General features: G+C 47.1%; 2 protein-coding genes across 20 annotated transcripts in view; both read right to left on the bottom strand.

Annotated features, from left to right (window-relative positions):
* The window catches only part of LOC118506460 (cubilin), a 93,000-nt gene that overhangs the window by 38,474 nt on the left and 33,531 nt on the right, over positions 1 to 20,995 (bottom strand). The gene's annotated exons all lie outside the window — the stretch shown is intronic.
* LOC118506464 lies at positions 4,929 to 5,319 on the bottom strand. The gene has a single exon (XM_036043638.1). The coding sequence runs from the start codon at positions 5,177 to 5,179 to the stop codon at positions 5,069 to 5,071; it is 111 nt and encodes a 36-aa protein (XP_035899531.1). The 5' UTR covers positions 5,180 to 5,319; the 3' UTR covers positions 4,929 to 5,068.

The raw sequence follows: 20,995 nt of genomic DNA, 5'->3' as shown, positions 1-20,995 counted from the left end.
TTATGCACTGGCAGGCTGGCTGGCTGGATGGTTGGCTGGCTGGTTGGACAGACTTAAAGCACCGAAGAAAGAATGAGCCTGTTTTGAAAGAAGAGTAGAAGCGGATGAAGCATGGACACAAGAACAATGGCGATGGACCACTGCTCGAGGAAGCGCGGAAGAAACAGCGTGCGCGAAAAAGGCTAACGAAAGCGTATCAAGTGCGCGTGATCACTCGGTGGCATGAGCATCAAAACAATAACACAAGTCCAGAAGTGCATTCCATTTAGCACGGTTGGGGTTGAAAGTGGTTAAGGGGTGTGGGGGGTGGGGGGGGATTTTGGTCCGAAGCACGGACAATGGATGAACTTGAAAGCTGGGCGACATTCGTGGAGCTAGCGGAAGTGACTGCATGAGGACCACCGACCGACGCTCTCTATATCTCCAGTGTGTCTCGTTAGCTGCAACCAGAGGGAGACGATGAAGTGGACATAGAACTGGGCCAAACTATTGCTTCCCCCCCCCCCCCCCCCTTCAAAAACCCTCCCACCTTCGTTAGGGAGTCACAAGATGACAGAGACGTCATTAATGCCGTTGTAACGTTGGCATCCTTCACCTAGATTCACGTGCGCGTTCAACGTGCTCCAACGTCGGGATTCGTTCGATAACACCACCAACCCAACCGAGGAACGGAAGTCAGGCTTTATCAACATCGACAAACCAGCCCACCGCTCACCGCCGACAGCAAAAAGGGAAAAGGGGTTTTGCCAAGTTTTCCACCACTCACTCTCACGAAAACAGAATCCATCCCATGCTATCCTGCTTCCACAAATCGATAGTTGGCGTTTTTAATTTGATCGAACTTTCACGGGCATTCGGTGAACGCCTGTACACACTGGAAAACTGCAGTGCATCCAGTGCATCGTGATGAAAATGGGAGGGGAGGTTTTCCTGGTTGGTCTTTTTTTGTTGTTGCTGTTGCTCCTTTTATTCTTAAACGCTGTACACGAATGGAAAAACGGAAATGAGAGAATCGTTCGTTTGCATCAACAGAAGCATGGGGAAGGATTTCGAGGTCCTGAGGGCCGAAGGGTTGTTAAATTCCTCATGAATGGTGAACAGTTCATCTCGGGTTTCAATTATGGATGCTGGGTTTTTGCCGCAAAAAAGGAGGTAGCGTACATAGGATTAACTTGTTCTTCCTTATTTTGGTGCTTCGCTGGCCTTTCAAGCGAATAGTTTGCTCAAAACTCTGGTGATTTTTAGGACTCTGGAGACGGAGGTTGTTAACTCCAAAACGTTTTTTTTTCTAGTTCTCCAGGATCCCTTGAAGGATTTTCTGCAATTTAAAAAAATTTTAGATTTTGCACACTTCAAGGCTTTCCATGTTACAGTCCCACTCCCAACGCTCAACTTCATGCTGGTGTCAGAATACCCCCATCTGTCACATCACAGAGCCCAACCAACCCAACAGTGCCACCGCCGTAATTGACAACCTTACTTTGATCTAATTACGCCACTTCCAGTGGTTGAGGTTTTTTTGTCAATTCTTTCCCCACTTTGGGTGCAATTGTTTCGACGTGTTGACGCGAAAAAAAAAATAGCAGGACCCTGAGCAATTCCTACAGAATCGGGTCAAATATGCTACGCCCCAGGAATAGCATCCTTGCGCCACTTGACCTGAATACTGAATACTCTCGATACTGCTCGGTGTCGCGTTTTGTGTTTCTGTGGCTACTGAAGTACGTACCTGCCGTACGCGCGCAATGAGGAGTGGGTTAATTTTAGCCAAGGGCAAGCAATAGCAACGAATCGAATCACCGGCTGACGTGATTGATAATTAGTGCCTCAAATCCAAGGTTTGTCAAGGACTTTTTTCAAGTAGAGCCGTAGAAAACGGGACGATGTCTTGAAATTTCCAAGTCTCGGCCTACTAAGGACCCGTCAAAACTATACCTCAGTTGTGCTTTTGTGTGTATGTGCTGATACTTTCCGGTGGCGAGCAAAGTCCTTTGAAGCATTAATCGGATTAAAAGTACTTGCAGCTACCAATACGCTCGTTGGGATTTTTGAGTGGTTTTGTGATTTTTCTGCTCGAAACGGATTATTGTCTCAGTTGTTTGTTTCTTCTTCTGTTTTTTATTTTATCAATGTCACCATGTCCTGTTGTGTGTGTTTCCTTCTTAAAGTTTTCATTCGTTTTGTTTTGCAATATGTTCGAAAAAGTCAACTCAAAGTGTTGTCCACAATTCCTTGTATGAGTCTCTTTCTCTGTTACACTTTCACACTTCCTTCTTTCTCTCACCTTCTTCGCAAAATGTTAGCATTCGATGCGTTACGATGGTAAACAAGGCTGTTCTGTTAACTACATTCTGTTGCGCACATTAAACAACGGTAAACTGGCCAACAACAACATGGAAGTTAATGGATAACTACTACAGCTAACACTTTTATCACTACCCGACGACTAGTGATTTATCAACCCCACACTACACACGCACACTCACACACGCACACACGCCCAGATGCTTCTCATTGTGTTTTTTTTTTTTATTGTATTTCCTATTTGTTATTCATCGTTCATTCATCGTTTTCGGTTTGGCACACTCGCTCTCACACAGTAGTCTCACATGCCATCATCATCAAAACCCGGGAGTTGTTAAATGAAAAACCCTGGCCACTCAACCGATCTGTCTTTCCGATGGGTGATCTGGGAAGGATGCTCAAAGATTTTTCCTCCTTTCTTTTTATATCAAAAACCACAAACTTTAACAAACACCCTAGCCTACCCGCCGGACAAAACGGAATGATAACCTCTCACGCCACGCTATCCTAGAACGGTAAAATGAAGAGCAAGAGAGCAAGAGAGAGAGAGAGGGAGAGAGAGAGCGCGCGAGCAAGAAGCAGCAGCCATTTTGTTGTTTTGCCGGGCAATGGTGTCCTTGATCGATGAGAACGATCGTACATCGACCTTAACGGCTCGCCGCTTTGTGTAACTTTGATCTTTTTTGTTAGCTGCTTAAGGGAGACTTTTTTCCAGTGTGTTATCTCATTCATTTGCTTCTCTTTGGGGATAATGGCGTTTAACGTCTTGCTTCGGTAGCTAATGTAGTAGTTAGCGTTTTTCTCTTCTTCCACAAGACGTTTCTTCTTTCTTTTTTGTTTCTGTTTACCTTTTCCTTTAACACTGTTTATAATCGTCTATTGTTTCAACCTCATTATACGTTCTTGCTTTTAACGATATGTGTGTCGCTAGTTGCGCCAGCTTTTATTTTGAGTGGACCACCACTGTTTCACGATCCCGGAGCCGTTTTGTTTTTTGTTCTTTGTATACTGAACTAAACTTATCCGTAAGATTTTTAGAGAGTGAGACTTGTGCACCACGCTCGCTCGGTTACATTGAGCGGATGCAAACTGTTTGTCACCCACTCTAAATCATAATCGTTCTTTGTTTTCTTGTTTCGTTTTGTGTTTTTTTTTTGTTTTTCTTTTAATTGTTTAACATTCAAGAACCTCTTTACCTTACTGCTTTCGTTCACTGTTTTTTTTTTGTTGTTGTTTCTTCTGGAAGCTACCGGATGGCTCTACTTAAAACTCTAAATAAGTATGTGTGTTTGTTTGTGTGAGAGTTGCAGATTCTTCGTTCCATACATCCAATCGATACACTTTACTTTTCGTTCTCGATACTTTGTTTTACTGCTTCTGTCTCTTTCATTCATTCGTGCATTCAATCTATTTCACCCTCGCTAAACACGCGCCCCGAACGTGCTCGAATCGCATGCAACTAAGTTTCTTCGCTAAGTCTCTTTAGTAGTTTAGAAGTAAGTTTAAGTAGCATTAAGTGTTTCTCTGCTTCCGCTTCCACTACAGATAGACGTGTTTTATGTGTACGCTCTCTTTTTTTTTCTTTTCTGCTGTTTCTGTTTTCGTGTATTTTCCACTCGCATGCGGGAGAAAACTTCTGCTCGCCTAGCTGCGTTTGCCATTCATTTTTAAAAGGTATTTGCAGTGTGTTTTGACTAGCCTTTTTATCGTTATTTTTTGTTTGTTTTACTTTTAGCTTTGTTTAGTTGGTTGTTAGTGCCCCCTCTTAGACGGCTGTGTAGAATTGGTTGTGTAAGATTTTATTCCATGCTCGTGTGTCGTGTGTTTTGTTGACGTGTATGACGCTGTATGAGCAAAGTGTGTGCCCGTTTGTTGTTTTGTTGTTTTGCTTCTTCCTGTCAAGAGCGGTGCAATCGGTGCAACAAGCGTACGAGGGTGTATTTTGCTGCTTCACTCTACATTGGTTGGTGAGCTACCACAGACGAGAAGCAGCGTGGTACAGTGACGGAGGTGAAGATAAGGCGTGGACATTTGCTGGAAGCGCTTCGACCAACGCTGTGTGAAGATGTGTTACGAAGGATTTTCGAGGGAGAGCGAGTGAGAGAGTGAGAGTGACTGTTTTCGAAGATTCAAAAAATCAAAATGCAATCCGGATCGCCAGTCTTAGTCCGGTAGCTTCCCGAGGCCGTTTGCTGTTCCCGTGTTGTCAACAGCTACCAATCAGTCCGGCTGGGCTCGTGCGGCAGGTTCGTTTCGCTAATGTAGTACACATGCTACGCTTTCCCGCCGGTCATACTGGTCTGGTTCGAAAGTTTGCTCTTCGTTCGGGATTTTTGGGTCGGGTCGTTTGGTCGACCTTATGGGGGTGGAGGACTCGCGCTTCTACCGTTGCGTTGCGCGGGCTGCACGCGGTTGACCGTTACGCCATTGGTTCTACCGTCTCGATAGCGTAACGTCCCCTGGTTGGGCGGGGAGATGGAATATGGGTTGGATGGTGGACACACGCTCCAAAATACACGCTCACTACGGCTACTGGCCACGGACGCAGGACACAGTACGGGTGGGATCGGTGCTGTTGGCGCTGGTAGGGATGGTGTTGATGAGCACGCTCGTCGCGGCCACTTCCGGTACCACCGTGGCCATCAGTGTCGGCCACGGCAGCAGTAGCGGCAGCACCGGTGGAACAAAATCCGTCCAAATTCTAACAGCCGGGGGGCCTTGGCTATCCATCGGCGAAGTTACCTGGCCCCAGTTGGAGCTTATCTCACTTCGGTTCGCCCATCGTCGAACCGACCACTATGATCAGCACGATGAACACGGCTAGCAGCACCAGTATACAGCAGATCGCCACGGCCACCATCGCACTGTTACTCATTCAACTAGCTGTTTTGGGAAATTTTGGCTGCTAGAATCTTCGGCACGCCCGGCACTCGACCTCGCCGACGCCGCTGCTCGGCCCTGGGTGTGGGAGGGGGAGTAGAGGGAACCCACTCGCACACACACACGCGCGCGTACACGGTAAGCACACACACACAGACACGCTACCACCACACGACGACGATGACGGATCCGTCAGTACGCGACACGCACCATCGAGCTCGGTATTACACCTTCCTGGTTTAAGCTGGGCCTCAGAAAAGCTGGGCGTTAGGGACGCTGGTACTAGCACACGTCGATGATTGGTGGCTGCATGCTAGGAGCATCATAGGTAATCACGGAAGTATCCATCGATGAACCAAAAACACTAGAAACGCAGCTTAGAGAGTCTGTTCGAAACTATTGCGCCTGAATGTTAGGCAATATGCACTACAAACTGAACAGAAACGTGAAGCACCGAAACACTGTCAATCACTCACTTAAGCAGCACAAAACGGATGCGTACGAAGTATTGATGCCACCTGGAAAAATAGAGCTATTACTTTACAAAAGTCCGCTCAAACACTCACACACTTTAGCTTCCTTTTGTCTATGAATTGCACACAATCGTAGCAGATCACATTCACATTCACACAAACGATTGTTTCTTCTACCAACAGATTCCAGTTTACCCATAGTCTTTTCACACACTTGATGGAAAATCTGTTTGTTGTGTCTACACATAAACAACTCTCAATTGCGTGTGTGTGTGTGTGTGTGTGAGAGAGAGAGAGAGAGAGTGGTAGATTGAGAGACGACGATTCCATATAAAACAAAGCAAGCCGATGCTTATTTTCCCCTGGTTGTGTTCGCGGTCACATCAGACGAAAGTAGGAAACTATTTCCAGAGCGGAAAAAAGAAATGCAACATTGAAGTTCGAACCCAAATTAAGGCCTGATTGCAATACGTGGGAGATTATTTCCCGAGCAATCTGGCCCACGTTAGAGAAGTTCTATTTTTGCCAAACAAATCCCCCATGCACTCGATAATCTCCAGCGCGATACAGTGAGGCGCGTTTGAAGCATCTCCGATTGATTCCGCTTCCTCTTCGCACTGCCGAACAAGCCGGTGCGAAAAATAGATGGAAAACCGGATAATATGCAGCAGCGGCCGAGTGGCTTGTTTTTCCCTCAATTCTTCCCGAACCAATGTTTGTACGTGTTTGCTTGCTTGCGTTGCGCTTGATGAAGCTACAGCACGGTCAAACGCTGAGGGCTTAACACGGTGCCGGCTGGATCTGCTCAATCCGTGCGCTTTACGTTCGTCCGAAATGAGAAATTTCAATCATATGCCACAACTCGTCGTTCATGTACGTTTCGCGTTGTTTTTTTTTTTTTTTTGTTGCCCCAATCTGCGAAATGGGAACTACGAGGCGCCTTTTTCCCCTTTTTTGAAAGCTGGGATGGTGGTGATTTTGGTTTTTTTTTTAATGTTATTTCCTTCCCTTTTAGATTTCAAATATTTACTTGCAGCTTGGCCGGGCTTTGATGTGCATTCCGGGGAGGAATTGTTTCATGTTTGCCAGCGCGCTTTTTTTTCTTTTCTGCCCAGTATCAAAGCGAAGCTGTACTCCAAATAATTTATTGCGTGCCGCGTCATGCTGGTAAAGGCGATCTGTTTATCGTATTTTTCATAGCCTGGTCTCCGAGATGGGTGATGGAATAGATAAAAAAAATCTTATTGTAGTTTTGCACAGAGGAAAAACTCATGGCGAAGGCCTATTTTCAATGTTGATATTAACTCCCTTGCATTTGTGATAATTTTAAATCCCATTTTAACCGGTATCGTTGCTATTCACGAGCAGTGGAAATTAATCATTTAATGTTAAATTAGTTATTAAAAATTTTAAACTATTTTGTCGAAAATAAGCCTCACAAGAAGCAATTCAGTTAACCCTCTTCTTCCAGCGGCAAATAGTTTTGGGAAACGCAAAGTGGGACAGTGACCTAACTTAGGCGCTGAAGCTGAGAAAGATGCTAACCAAATTTGGGCAGAGAATTCACCAGCTCAAGCCTTCTTTCGATGAAGTTTTTGGAGAAAAATTGAACTTTTTTAAACGAGTCGAATAGTCTCCCCTAACCCAGTGTCACAAACGAGCCCGATTCTGAACAGTAAAACCCGCAGGAAACTTAATACTTTTTCATTACAATTATCAAACGCTCGAATCGATAACGACCGGTGCCCGGCAACCGAAGCAGGGTTTTTTTAATTAAATCTTAAAAGCATCATTCAACCGCTCACACTAAATGACACCAACATGCACGCACGATCTATCTATCTACCCGGCCCTGGTAAGATATATCGTTATCTGTGCGATATCCTCTCGATAGAAGGATGGGTAAAACATCCATAAATCTCGGTCTCGACCTTCGCATTACATCCTTCAATAAACCAGCACCGGGCGGGCGGTACGTTTGATCTATACTGGCGTATGTTTTAAGCAACCCGAGCTGAGGGTTGCTTCGGCACACAACTACAAAGAAGAAAAAAACACAATCTTTCAACACACGTACACACTCGAAAGCACCCAAGGGACACGTACACACGAAGCGTACACCGGTACACCGACCCAGCACAGCAGTAGAAGAAGTTTGTATGGAGCAGCCATACAAGAATAACAACACCACACAGACACGTCCAAAAAAAGCAAACGCCTCCAAACATCAGAACCGATGGATGGATGGTGCTGGTTGATCGTAAAATGAGCCAAAAAGGATAACCACACCGCACAGCCACCGAGTACCGAGGGGCAGCCAAATCAGCCCCAAGGATCACTCGGCGTTCGGTCATGAAAACGTACCAAATTTCACTCCGTACGCACTCCGAGGGGAAACCAGTGGGAAACAACCGGCACCGGAATGAATGTGTGTATATTTGTGTTTTATAGCGATCCCAGACCGAAGTGCACCACCGAATGATGTGGGCATCGATTTTCCGACAATTTTCCGGCCACCGGGTTTCCGTGGCGCGGTCGGAATCCTCTCCAACATCCGGATCGAGCATTGCGGTGGGGGAGGAGGGGGAGGGGAACAAGGGGTGGAAGGATAAAAGCCAGCCACCATTTTCAGGTAGACATGAAAACGTACCGCTAAAAGCCGCCGCCTCAATCTTCAATCAGCAACATCTATCAACGGCAGACGCCACACATTACATCCGAGCTGGTGGTCGCGTAACATGACACCGATGGACGTTAAACCGGGGTTCGTGTGCGAGTGCGTGTGTGTGTGTGTGAGTGTGGATAGGGCGAAAGGGAAATGTTAAGATGGTTCGACTAGTCTGGCAAGAAATCAATATCTGTCTTCGCATCACTGTGTGCGTGTCGAACCTTGCTGCGAAACTGTGTTCCACCGAGGACTACTCACAGTCCTGAAAACCTGGAGCCAAAGCCAATATAAAAAGGGATATTCAATCTGAAAATCGAACGATCGTCGTAGTCGCTCGTTTATTAAATGCTCCAGTAGCAACGAAACCCGGAGGGGTGGGATAAAACCCCGTAGAACGAGATTCAATTATCCTATCTCGTTTTAATCTTTCTCGCATGCTTGCCGAACGATTCGATTTCGACTCAAGCAGTATAAAATATGTCGCTTTGCTAGACGTGTTACACGGAGCCGGCCAAGAACGGGACCAAGCAGCGTTCGTCGAGAAACTGTGACAAAACAAATGACGCACAAAGATTAGATGCAAATGTACCAGCGCGCGCGTCGAAAGCAAGCAGCACGGTGTTGCCGAACGGGTGCTGCATGAATATTCAAGTGTTTGTCGCACGGCGTCAAATAGATTTTTCTTCCACGATCCTTAAAGAAGAGGATAACTCGGCGAAAGAGAGAGAAAAAAAAACTTCCGGAAAACAAATCTCAGTTCAAATCTCGGAATCGGTCGAGGACTAAGGCCCATTAAGGTAGGGTGGCAAGCTACACAAATCCTCCAAAATTTCCTTAAGAACTACCCCTGTATGTGTCTGTGTGTGTGTATGTGTGTGTGTGTGGGTGAGTGTGTTTTCACCTCCTATTTTCCTCCCGCTCCTCCCGGACTGGCTTTCCATGACGAATGGGAAGACGAATTTCCCATTTGATAAATTACCTTCGCTCCTGGTGTCGCGCATTCTGCACACGGTTATGCTTTCTGACCCTCGGGTCGGTCCGGTCCGTGTTTCAAGTGGGCTCTTCTACGGTGTCGCTACTACTCCCTCCAATCTTCCCTCCCAAGGTACGCACGCGCGCCAAAGGCGATGAAGAAACCGTTTCGCAAGGTCAACAACACTTTCGCGCCCGTCCAGGCGTGCCCGACGATCATTCGCCGGGTTCGTCCTTCGTTAACCTTTCGATAATGGGTGCCGCCACCTGTCGGGAACTTCAGGACCTCCGGACACCACCAAAACTCTCTCTTTCTACCTTTGGCCCTCTTTAATGTTCATCCGGAACTGAGCATTGGGGGGGGGAGAGGAGAGTCTTCCCACCACTTTCCACCAGCGAGGCATCAGGTTTCGGCAATCGTGTTTGCCCGAGCGCTGGATGTGCCGGGAGTGGTCATGATTAACTACTACCTGTGTAGCGTCCATTAGCTTAAGAAAAGGCACAAACCGGTCGGCCCGAGTGCGTGGGTTTTGAGGAGAAAAACGCATTAAAAGCCGTGAGTGATGACAAACCGAAATGACCTTCTTATTTATTAATCATCAAACGGACTACCGGTTTTTTTTTTACCCCAGCTCCAATCGCTATGAATCATGGTGCTGGGTGGTTAGAATGTCGCGAATGCTGCTGTTACTAAATTATTAAAATGTGCTCAGTCAAGAATTTCGGTACACCTTTCGCTTCTGCCGGCCGACGTCATTGCTACGGGGTAATTTTTCATTACTCAACGAGCAGGTTCACTGACCAGACGAGCAATTCAAAAATTGCCCATAATAACTAGTTCTTGCCAGACTGGAATGAATTGTTTTGTTGGCCACGCCATCGATCGGCTCACTTGCGATGACCTTTTCGCACTGATTTCAACCAACACCACCACTGAGCATAATGGCCAGTTGTTCAAGTAATTATTTTCATCTTCCCTTCATCGACCGGCTCGGGCTATTTGGAGCATCGACTATTAGTGGAACTATTTTCCACTCGAAAGAGATTCTCGTTACCAGCGGCGAAAGTGAACCAATTTTTGGACTCCTACTTGCTTTGGCTGTGTGCGTGTGCCTCTGTGTGTTGACCATGATTACATCATTCAAAATCTGCCAGCCACGTGATGCATGCAACAACAAAAAAGTACTCCCCGAGATACATCTATCACGTGGGCCCGAAAGCCACCCACCAGGAAAAGTCCCAATCAGGCAGGGCACAAGATGAGCCTACCAACCTGAACCACGATTCCGAGTCTCATCAGGCGTATGAAAAACCACCACCACCGAACGAATGAACCAACGATTCGTATCGTTTCGATGAATCTGCAAGCCGGAAGCCGGTCACATCCTGTTCCGGGACGCTCCGGGAAATGGAAACTGTTGTTTTCCCCAATCCCACAAACCCTAGCCACCCGCCATCGACACTCATCGCAATCTTCATGTGCAGCGTGCGGGCGTACGGTACATCCTCCCACAGGAAGCTCATCTTCAGCCTGCCATTGACTGGGTGCTCCAAATCATTCCAACCCCAGTATGTACGTCTCATTGTGGTACGACTCGGCATCAGGTCGATGGTTTGTGAGCGGCAGCTGTTTCTTCTTTCTATCTCTCTCGCTCGACTAACAGGTAAATTGATCTGGTTTCGTTCGAAATGAAAGCAAATATTGCACACACTTTCAAGAAACATTCAACAAGCTGCCGCAAGTTTGCTATGCCTTACGAACGACTTAGTCATGCATATATAATACGGACACATGTAAAAGAAGCTGTAAGTTCGACGCAATAGTTCCCGATGTCAGCTGCAAAGCTCCACAACCAAATAGTATAACTGCAATGCAAGCTTCATTTTGACCTCATTAAAGTTCCACCAATTGCAAATGAAATTCGCGTGAAGTGCATGACGGGTGGATCGTCTGCAGATAAGCCGATTCCAAAAATCCGTCCCACTTGTCATACCCGGTCTATTCGGTCCTGCATTCTTAATTAATATCTATTATATGCATTTAATGTGTGCTCACTCGAGGAACGGTGTGTATTCGGGCCAATGCAAAATGGTAAAACGCGGGGTATTATTGCCCGGGGTGGAAAATCGCTACAAAGCCCACACAACCATTTAGCCGATGGTCGCCAACAAGGATAAGTGTCGGCATGGGCCGAATTTCATTAGCACCACACCATCGTTGGACACAGATGCAGAATGCCTCTTTTGCCACCTAGTGGTGCGAAAAAGTGTCCCTATGTGCTTATAGTTTATATTGAAATGAATAAATTATTTAAAACCATCCGAGCACGTTCAAACGGTAATTTGTTGCCGAACCAGACGGTGCGAATTTTGGCCCAATAGTCTATTTAAGTTTTTTTTCCGCTAGCTGCATAATGACCGAAACCTTGACTGCATTTCGGTCGATCAATGCCGATAGTATCAGGAGTATGTGTTCATCTGTAATGAGCTGGATTCAATTGCTATGACAAAATCCGTTTTGCTGGTGTTTGTGGGTCATTTGCTCGCATAAATTCAATGAACGGCTTATGAGGCGATTGTGCTTTGCTGGCACAATTTGGGTGGGTAATTTATTTTGTGGACATTAATTAACGAATATTGTTTTCAGATTCACACAATGCTCTGATAATGCTTAAAATTAAAGAGAGATTACGGTCAACAATTCATAAATTATATAAATTTATATCAGACAAAAACACACGAAAACGATCACTTAAAATGCAATCCACAAATACCACAAGCCACGATTTCGTTTTGATCGTCAAAAAACAGACATCTTCAAGTGCGACGGTTCAAGCACATACACACACACAATCATCTGGTCGGAATTTGGCTCTGGTTTTCGATTTAGCGCCGCGCAAAAAGTTTATAAATATCTAGCTGTTCCCAGCCACCCTCACAAAATGCCGACGTTCCGCTGCGCCCAGAGCTGAGATTGGCTAGCTGAGATGTGTTTGTTTGCTTATGTCTTTGTTGCTGACCTGCATCCAACCAGACGCTTCGTTCTAAGGACAGCTGCACTTGGAAGAACATCAGCGTGGGCCACTATCCTTGACATTATTTCTCCATTTGCTTGACCAAATGGAATCTCCCGAATCGAATTCCAGTACGCAAAGACAACAAATCGGAATCAATCGTCCCCCAAAAAACAGACAACCCAATCGCCATATTCAAATGTATCGATTATTTGCTTCCCTAAATCTATCCTTTATCCATCCATGGGTAGAAATAAATTTTACTCTCCCTTTGGGTCCTCACCCTTCTTGAGGATCCCTTGGCCGGGATTGTTCGGGACCGATGTTTTATTTTTGTGATCATGATTTTCGTTTTCTTCTTCTCGCCCCAAAAAGCTACCGACCAGGGGGGGAGAGAGGAACCGCAGTTGAGAATGTCTATTAGGAGGAAGAAAAGCATTCCTTCCCACCGATGGATGGACGGATGGATGGGACAGCTACGTCATTTTCCATCACGAAGGGGGTGGTTTCTTTTCTCCTCCTCAGTCCTTTCCACGGAGAGACAGAGACACGAATTGATGATGCGGCAAATTATTTCCGCTCGGCTCTTCAGAAACTGGTCCGGACCACCCGCAGCCCCTGGTCGATTCTTCCCCCAGGATTTTCTTGTACCCATAGCAGGGCTGAAGCATTGGCTTGAAGGACTTTGTTTGTGTGAGTCTTTCTAGCGCTTCTTTTTTAACCTTGCCCAGTCTTGCCTGCCCTTGCTCGGTGACAGCAGTAAAGCCGTGCACGGGCTTTGAAAACTCAAGAGTTTATCCACCGTCGTCCGTCGTTCGTTGGATTCTGTCTGATACCACGTTTTGCCATCGAAAGGCCACCTCGAGCATAAACCTCGTGCTCGTGCTATCTTTCTCGCCCCCTCAACCCCCTTTCTCCCGCTCTTCCCCTACCATCCCCCTTCACCCTGGTTGATGGTGTAGGCTTATTTTGTAAGCTATTTTTCTCCATTTGCTGATGCCACCGTGTCAGGGTCCCATTCAAATATTCACTCTCAACACCGGCTATTAGCATCGCTTCTTCATGGGTGAGATTCTAGACTCTTCCGCTTCTTTTTGTGCTCTCCTATTCTATTGCTTTATTGCTTCCTGTGGTCCTTGGTCCCCCCTTTTTTTTGGGATGTCAACCGACAAGGTGACGAAGCTGGGCGTATGAAATTGCCCACTGTCGACTGGCTTTGGACGGGACCGTCAAGTGGGTAGTAAGTGGCACGAGACTCTTGAAGCGAACGCACACACCGCTCCGACGCAGAACCGGTGGGTGTAGCTAATTGGGAAAATTGCCTAACTGCAGGGGGCTTACTGGAGGCGCATCTTTTTGTAGCTGCTGTCTTTATTGATAAAAAATTAAAAAAACAAGTTGACTAGAATTGTCTCTATATTTAATTCTATAAAATAAGATAACTATAGAAGTCTTCTTTCACCTCCGTGAGTGTCTGACTCATTTCGTTCTTAAAACTGCCACCTCTGGGTGAGTGCTTTCCAACCCAACACCCGCAAAACGTTTATGCAAATGCGATGTTTTATTTCTGTTATTTTGACCCGATAAAACACGTCCTCCAAAACACGCCTCAGATAAATCTGTCTAGTTTTGGTGACGGTTTTTTTTTAACTCTCACGTCTCGATATCACCACGGAGCAAAGCAGCAACCACGCAACAACAACTTCTCGCCACACTCCCTTTCCTTCCTTCTCCCTTTTTCTCTACCCATCCCTCGTACACACACACACATTATGATGATGATTTACGAGCCTAAGGCGCCTCGAGCGTACAGAAAAAGGCAAAAGTTTTCCTGCTGCTGCCCATCCTTCGCTCTCTCCCCTCCTAAAGGCGATTCTGACGCGAAACAAACGGACGCTTTTCCAACACCACCCCCACACCCAAATCTGCCTAATTCGTTCCAATTCGAGGGGGGGGGGGGAACTGTTGCAAACTGTTCTGCGCCCAGAATCCGCTTTTCGCCACACAAAACTCGGTCCATTTACTTTCAACTGGTTCTCTCTTCTTCTTGTGGAAAGAGCTTCCCATTTTTTGCTGTTTGGTCTTCGCTCATAGCATCAACGTGGGAAAGGTGTGTGTGTGTATAGGACGGGAGAAGCAAGCAGGCGAACTTTCGTCCATGGGAATGCAAAGGGAGCGGGAGAAAGGCCGATAGGACTACGGTCAAAACTGCTGACATGGGCAGGAAAAAGTTTGCTGTTTTGTTGTTGTCAAAAATTGATTAAACCTCACAAAGAAATCTGTACTGCGTGCGATGTGGGCGCGTTGGTTCGGCAGGAAAAATTAGCCCCGGTCAAACCTTTCCCCTAATGGGACGTGTAAAATGTGTAGCAACATGAAGGTTCAACCCAACCCGATCATGATGAAGTTATGGCGCTAATAATTCTATCTTCTTAAGAAGGGTTCGAAGAGAAATTGATGCATCACTTGTTCGTCCTAAATTATGAGCAGCATTTAAAGAGCTTCCCGTGAAGGAACATAGCGCGCAGGACACTTCCAAAGAAATGGCTACAAATACAGTGCACATTTTGCGCGTTCGGAACACCATAAAACAATACTGGAAGCACTTAAAACGCGGGCAGAGCTTAAGTAGACGAAGTAAAGGAAAAGTTTCGCCACTGTTATGCACTTCTCGAGCAATCTCTGGGGGCAATTTAACGAGCTCGTAGTAGAGCGAAAAGAAGAAAACAAAAACTCTCCCCGAGACTTAAGCATAGCCGGCCGTACTTCGGAAAACATCCCACCATACCAAATGCCCAACACGCACATAACGCAAGAAAATCTCACTCGAGAATGGGGGACGAAACAAAAAAAAAAACGTGGTGGCCATCAAAGCATTTTCACCGAGCCCGACTCGATTGCTTACAAGAGGCCGTTTCTTTATTATGTGCTTCATTCTCCGGTGGCCAATCGACGTTACCACCGTCCGGGCGCCCGATCGGGTACGAGTAATCAGCATTCCCAACCGTACCGAACCATCCGTAATGGGAAAAGGCGGCCCGAGAACTAATCATTCCTTCCAAACTTATTAACGTTTCTTTGCCCGGGGAACTTCCCTCATCGTTCCGCCGTTCCATGGATTTCGCATCCTTTCCAAACGGATGGAACGGAAATGGACAGCACTTGTCCGCCCGCAGTTCTCCGGCCCCCATTGGCCTCTCTCTCTCTCTCTCTCTCTCTCTCTCTCTCTCTCTCTCTCTCTCTCTCTCTCTCTCTCTCTGGCTCGCTCTTATCGGGTTTGGGAAGAACATTCTTTATCATTGACGTTCGTACCCGGAACGTGTGCACTCGAGATTGTTATATACTGCCAATGCTGCCGGGAAGGCTACCGAGTCCGAGCCATCGATCGAGTGCTTATGCTGCTCATCCCCGAATAGTGAACCGGAATGGTGGACGCTTCTTGCGTGCCCATCAACCACCCTTTAGCCTCCAACCCACACGCGCGGCACTCTTCCTGCTGAGAGACAATAAAGCTTCCCGGTAAGCTGAACCCAATATCGAAACACAATCTGTGTATCCTTCCACGATGGTTCCATCGTCCGACAGTATTGCCACAGGAGCGTATGAAAAATTATTGGAACGCTTCTTATTTTCTTCCATTCTGCTGCACGAATGATTCATGATGGATTTTGTTTTGCTATTGGTTGTTTTTTCTTTTGTTTTTCCTTCCAGCAATCCGGACGATCGACAACACGAACGCGAATCTCATACAAATTCAATTAAAGATATTCATCTTTTCGATCCTGCGTGGCAAGGGCAGGACGGCGTAATGATCCTTCCGCTGTTGGCTGTAATGGTGTAATTCGCCCTAATGCACCCTTAATACGACCCAAGTGGTTCCTTCGAGAGGGAGGAGGAAGGGCAAAGTGGCAAATATTGTTCATCAATATGGTTGTTGCCATGGCAGAGGGTGTTGAAATTGTTTTCCCCCTCGCGTAATAATCAACCGAACCGGAACCGGAAACGCGTGGTTGGGAATGCAAATAGTGCAGCTGCTTCAATAAAGTGGCAATCATTTATTCATGCGCCCAACGCACTGCAAGGAAGCTGCAAATGAGTGCGAACGCTTGGCGTGGTTCGTAATTAATGAGATGCCATGAATATTTGATGCATGAGTTTAGCGTTTGGCTTTTTGGTGGAAGCTCGGGCATGATGGATGTGTGCCGTTTGCCATTTAGTGGTGGAGCGTTCTTGTAATTCGTCTCGAAACGGTATCACCAAATTTACATGTTCATGTTTATTTTGCTTTTCCCCTGTAAGTGCACAATCGGTGGCAATTCTCACCCAACGTCAACCCAAAACTCGTTTTTACCATTAATATTTGCATTCCCGAACGGTGAACCATCCATCCCGGGCAACGGAAAGTAAAATCAATTGCTCGAGCTAACATGCTTCAGGCAATTTACACATTACATTGGCCCGATTCGTGTGACCTCCCCGGGAGAGGCCGGGCTAAACCCGATTGGAAATGAAAGTCGATTCATCTTGCGATGAAGATTAATGGTAATCCGTTTTTCCCTTTTCTGTCGGCGTCGGCCGGGCCGCCATCGGGGTAATAGCTTGATGATGGGCGTACGCCGATCTTCAAATCGTTCCCAAGAAAAACGGTTTGCGATTGCGATGCGTCGACAAATGCGCACGGATGGTAAGTGCGGATGAGTCAATAGCCTGGTACCGCCGACAAGCAGCAAACCCACCACGGATGGCGTAAGCATAATAACACCTCGTACTCTCAAAGACAACTTCATTTCCAATGCGGTCCGCATCCCGCGCAAGTGTTTACCGAATACACTGCGATAAACATAAACATCGTTTCTATCGCCCGCTGATCGAAGTGAGAAAAATTACTCCCAGTCACCAACCACCGGGCGTCTCCATCGGCTGTTGTAACGTTCGAAACGGAATGGAGACGCATGGTACTTGATGAAAGGCTTACCATCGAAGGGGCGAGGCGGGGAGACAAATTATGGCTCCCTGCTGCTGCTGGTGATAGGTGAATCACGTGAACTGTTGACTCCCGAAACGAAGGAGAAAAAAAACCCGAACAGCTCGAACACTCCATTAGGGATGCAGTAATGAGCTATATTCGGTCGCTTGGTATATTTCGGTGCTATCGAGATGGGACTGGAGCGAAAGGTTATTTAAGGCTCTCTAATGGATGGAGCTTGTTGCGCTTCGGCCAACACATCGACGACAGTTGCGACGACGTTAGTTTCCAGCAGGCGAACGTAAGTTCCGGGCCGGGTGAGAGCTCTTTCAGTACAATGACTTTACCAGAGTTAAGTTCATTATGCGTACCACGATCGATGGTTTGCGTGCTAGAGTACGTACGCACCGAGACTTCCGTTTACTCGTTTTTTTTTTTCTTTTGCGGCCGAGCAAGCACGCAACAGAACCAGACGGAGCGCGTTTCCCCTATTGTTGGACGAGAAACGCTTTTTAGTTGCTACGTGTTGAACGGCAGCGCAAAGTTAAGCTGCCAGACGGCCGAATAAATGTTGGCTGTTGCAACTCAACTTCACAATCCGTCTAGTCTTTGTCGTGCCGTGCGAGTAATAGCCGTCAGACGAAAACGAACGTCTGGAGTTTTGCAGCATCAACAAGATCACATTTTCCGTCGCTTTATTTCATCATGAAAAAGGAAATGGTTTGTTCGCCACATTCCAAAATCTGAAATCAGCGCGATAAGGGCACGTTGGATGGAATTTCAATATTTTCCTACATATTCCTTTCCGTCGGATTAAAATGCAAAATTCCTTCCCTCGAGCATGTTGTAACGGAATTCAAGAACGAACGCGTACCCAACGAGACGGAAGTCAGCCTTTTGCGAGAACTTCCAGCTTTGCCCATACTTTCAATTAAGATCCGCGTATCCTTTTTTTTCGTTGGGCTCTATCTTATTGTAACTTTTCGTCCAATACTTTTACGAACAATTTTCCCCACAGCTCCAGGATGGCAAGTCAAAGATAATATGCACCATTTTGTTAGTCCCCCGTGCTCAGGATTTCACTTTTCATCTGTAAGAAAAGTTGCGTCCTCGTTTGTTTCACTCTCTTCCTCTCTCTCTTTCTCATCTATTTTCACTATTAAGTTTCCATCTTCTCTCCTCTTCTCTCTCGCTCTCTGTCACACACACGCTTGCAAGGTTTCTCTATTAAACAATGATGGTTCTCTTGCAAGATTTCACCACATCAAATGCACGCTTCTCCTAGCGCCATTGATGATATCCGGGATTGAGCATCCTGGGGAGCCCATCGACCGCCGTAGGCACAGGACGGTGCACAATCCTTGCTCATCCACTTCGATGCCGTGTCCCAAAAGGGGAGTGCTGAGTCTGGATCGCACATTTCCAAACGGTTATTACATGCACACGAACGCACACACGGTCGCGCGTGCTCATTCCACCAACATCCATCAGCACTGTACATTCTCCATTCTTTGATTAACTCCGCTGCGTTCTCGCTCACAGGTGACACCGTGCTTCCGCTTCCGGTGTCGTCGAACTTCAATCACTCGAATCCAAACGGTGGTCCCTGTTCCATCACCAAATCGCATCCGGAAGTCACACGGTGTGTCCTTATCTCTCACGATCAGATGTTGCAATATCCACCAACATCACATGATCGAACACTACCACCACACTGTTCCATCGGGGTTCAACTTTACAACTCAATTACCAGCAAAACACAAGCAGCACAGATTTAACAACAAAAAGAAAACTCCAAACACTTCGTTGACACTGTAAAAACACAACCCTTTCGGCACAAGCTGTTTCCGTTTGGCTGTGCTGAGCCGTCGTTCCCAACTGCGGTTTAACGGCGGCACGGTCCAGGAACACACCAGGGCGCTGAAGTGGTCAGACACATACACTCACGCACGCGCTGGCTGTAGCTGTAAAACAAGGATGGGGTCGCTGCCACTGCTCACAGCTCGGCCGACGAAAATCGACTGAAGCGTCGAACCAGCGAACCGATTCGCAATACCCGGCCACGAGTGCGCTCGAAACCCTAGAAACGCTGCTGGTCGGTCGGTTCGGAAATTCGGTTCGCTGGTGGGGAAAAACACACACACACACGCACTCGCATACGCTGTAGTGAGTTCCAAGGGCGTCCGATCCCACGTCACTCACTGGAAGGCAGAGTTCTCAGCCACTCGCAGCATGTGATCTGCGCGGGAAGGCTTTGAGATTTTACAAGTTCCTGCATCCAGCACCACGAATAGCTGAGTTCTGAGAGCGTGGACCGACCGTCAAGACCGACCGGGGAAAAGACTATTCGTCTTGATGTTTTTTTTTCTTCCTCTTCTGTGCGAGGTTTCCTTCTCCAGGAACTGTACTTACCGGAACGCTTGACAGTGCCCCGTATATGAATCTCGCCAATGCTGTGAGCTGTACGTGCAAGTATGCGTGACACACGGCTGGTATCACACATTATGCACACAGCTGATGTATACGCTCGAATCATTTACACAGGCACAAAAACGGGGTCTCTTCCCGAAGGCCGTGATTGCGGTCATGGATCTGGATGAGGCAAAGGGAAATGACACTCGGTCTCCAAGCAACGGTATCACAGTAGTTTCAATTTTTGGACTATTGCATTAAAACCACAGTTTCCCTTGATTAGGCAAGCTAATTAAACGAGCTTCAGGGCTACCTTGTCTGTCGCTGCCGTTTCCCAATGTGACAGTGGCCTTATTCGGAGAACCCACTTTCATTAGACCGAACCCGCGTGGGGAATTTCACGCAAAATATCTAAACCAAGCTCAGTACGCATTTTGACAGTGCTCCCTGGTATAGTCTACACCCATCGACACTACAGCGTAACGGCAAGGTTCGTCGGACACACGCACACATTTTTTGTCCTTCCTTCGAACCGTTTCGGTTCGCTGGCATTAAATCTGGTGTCCCCGGTAGCCCGGTACCACCCATTCGAGGGCAATGTTTTCCACTCACCGCACAAAAGCTCGCTTCCGGGAACAATTCGAGCTGTTTTGCACCGCTTTGCGCCTCAAATAACTCCAAAAACCAACCGTAATTATTCGCCGCATACAGCTCAAATCGCTTTCTTTCACTCTCAGGGACGGGCACCATGTTTCCATCTTCGTTGCTCCGCTGCTTCCTCACCGCGCACAGGACCATCGTGGCTTTTCGCCGCTAACTTTTAACCGACCGAGACCAACCTCAGAACGAGCCAAAGGAAGAACTTTATCCCGGCCCAGGATTCTGGCATGCTGGGTGGGAGAACGTGGCCTCGGAAGAAGATGGCGATTCCACCGATTTCACATCACCCAAACCTCCCGCAACCAAGTGGCGGGATCCTTCTTCAACGCGTGGCACTTGAGGTGAATGAAAAGAAGCAAACCGAGCAGGGCGGGCAAAAAATCCCAGCTACAGAACAGCATCAGCAACAACAAAAAATAGCCGTAGTAGTAAAAATCAAATAAGCACAAGAAAAAGTTCCAAGCGGTGGTGAAACACGGAAAGGGGTGTCCGAAATCGGGCGTGAGAGACAGGCGAAACGTCGACACAACGTTTCCACCGAAAACAGACACCGTCCAACTCGTGAATCGAGCTGTGAGCGTCATCTGGCCACCAACCTTCATCAGGCTCCCTGCTGCTGCTGCTGCTGCTTGAAACTTCGAACCTC

The sequence above is a fragment of the Anopheles stephensi genome, chromosome 2, assembly GCF_013141755.1.
Source record: "Anopheles stephensi strain Indian chromosome 2, UCI_ANSTEP_V1.0, whole genome shotgun sequence".
Lineage (NCBI taxonomy): Eukaryota > Metazoa > Arthropoda > Insecta > Diptera > Culicidae > Anopheles > Anopheles stephensi.
The sequence above is the reverse complement of the archived record's forward strand: the minus strand, read 5'-3'. Positions and strand labels throughout refer to the sequence as shown.

What these genes read in the sequence shown, in the direction of transcription:
- LOC118506464 (XM_036043638.1), bottom strand. Translation starts at nt 5,179, where the DNA reads ATGAGTAACAGTGCGATGGTGGCCGTGGCGATCTGCTGTATACTGGTG.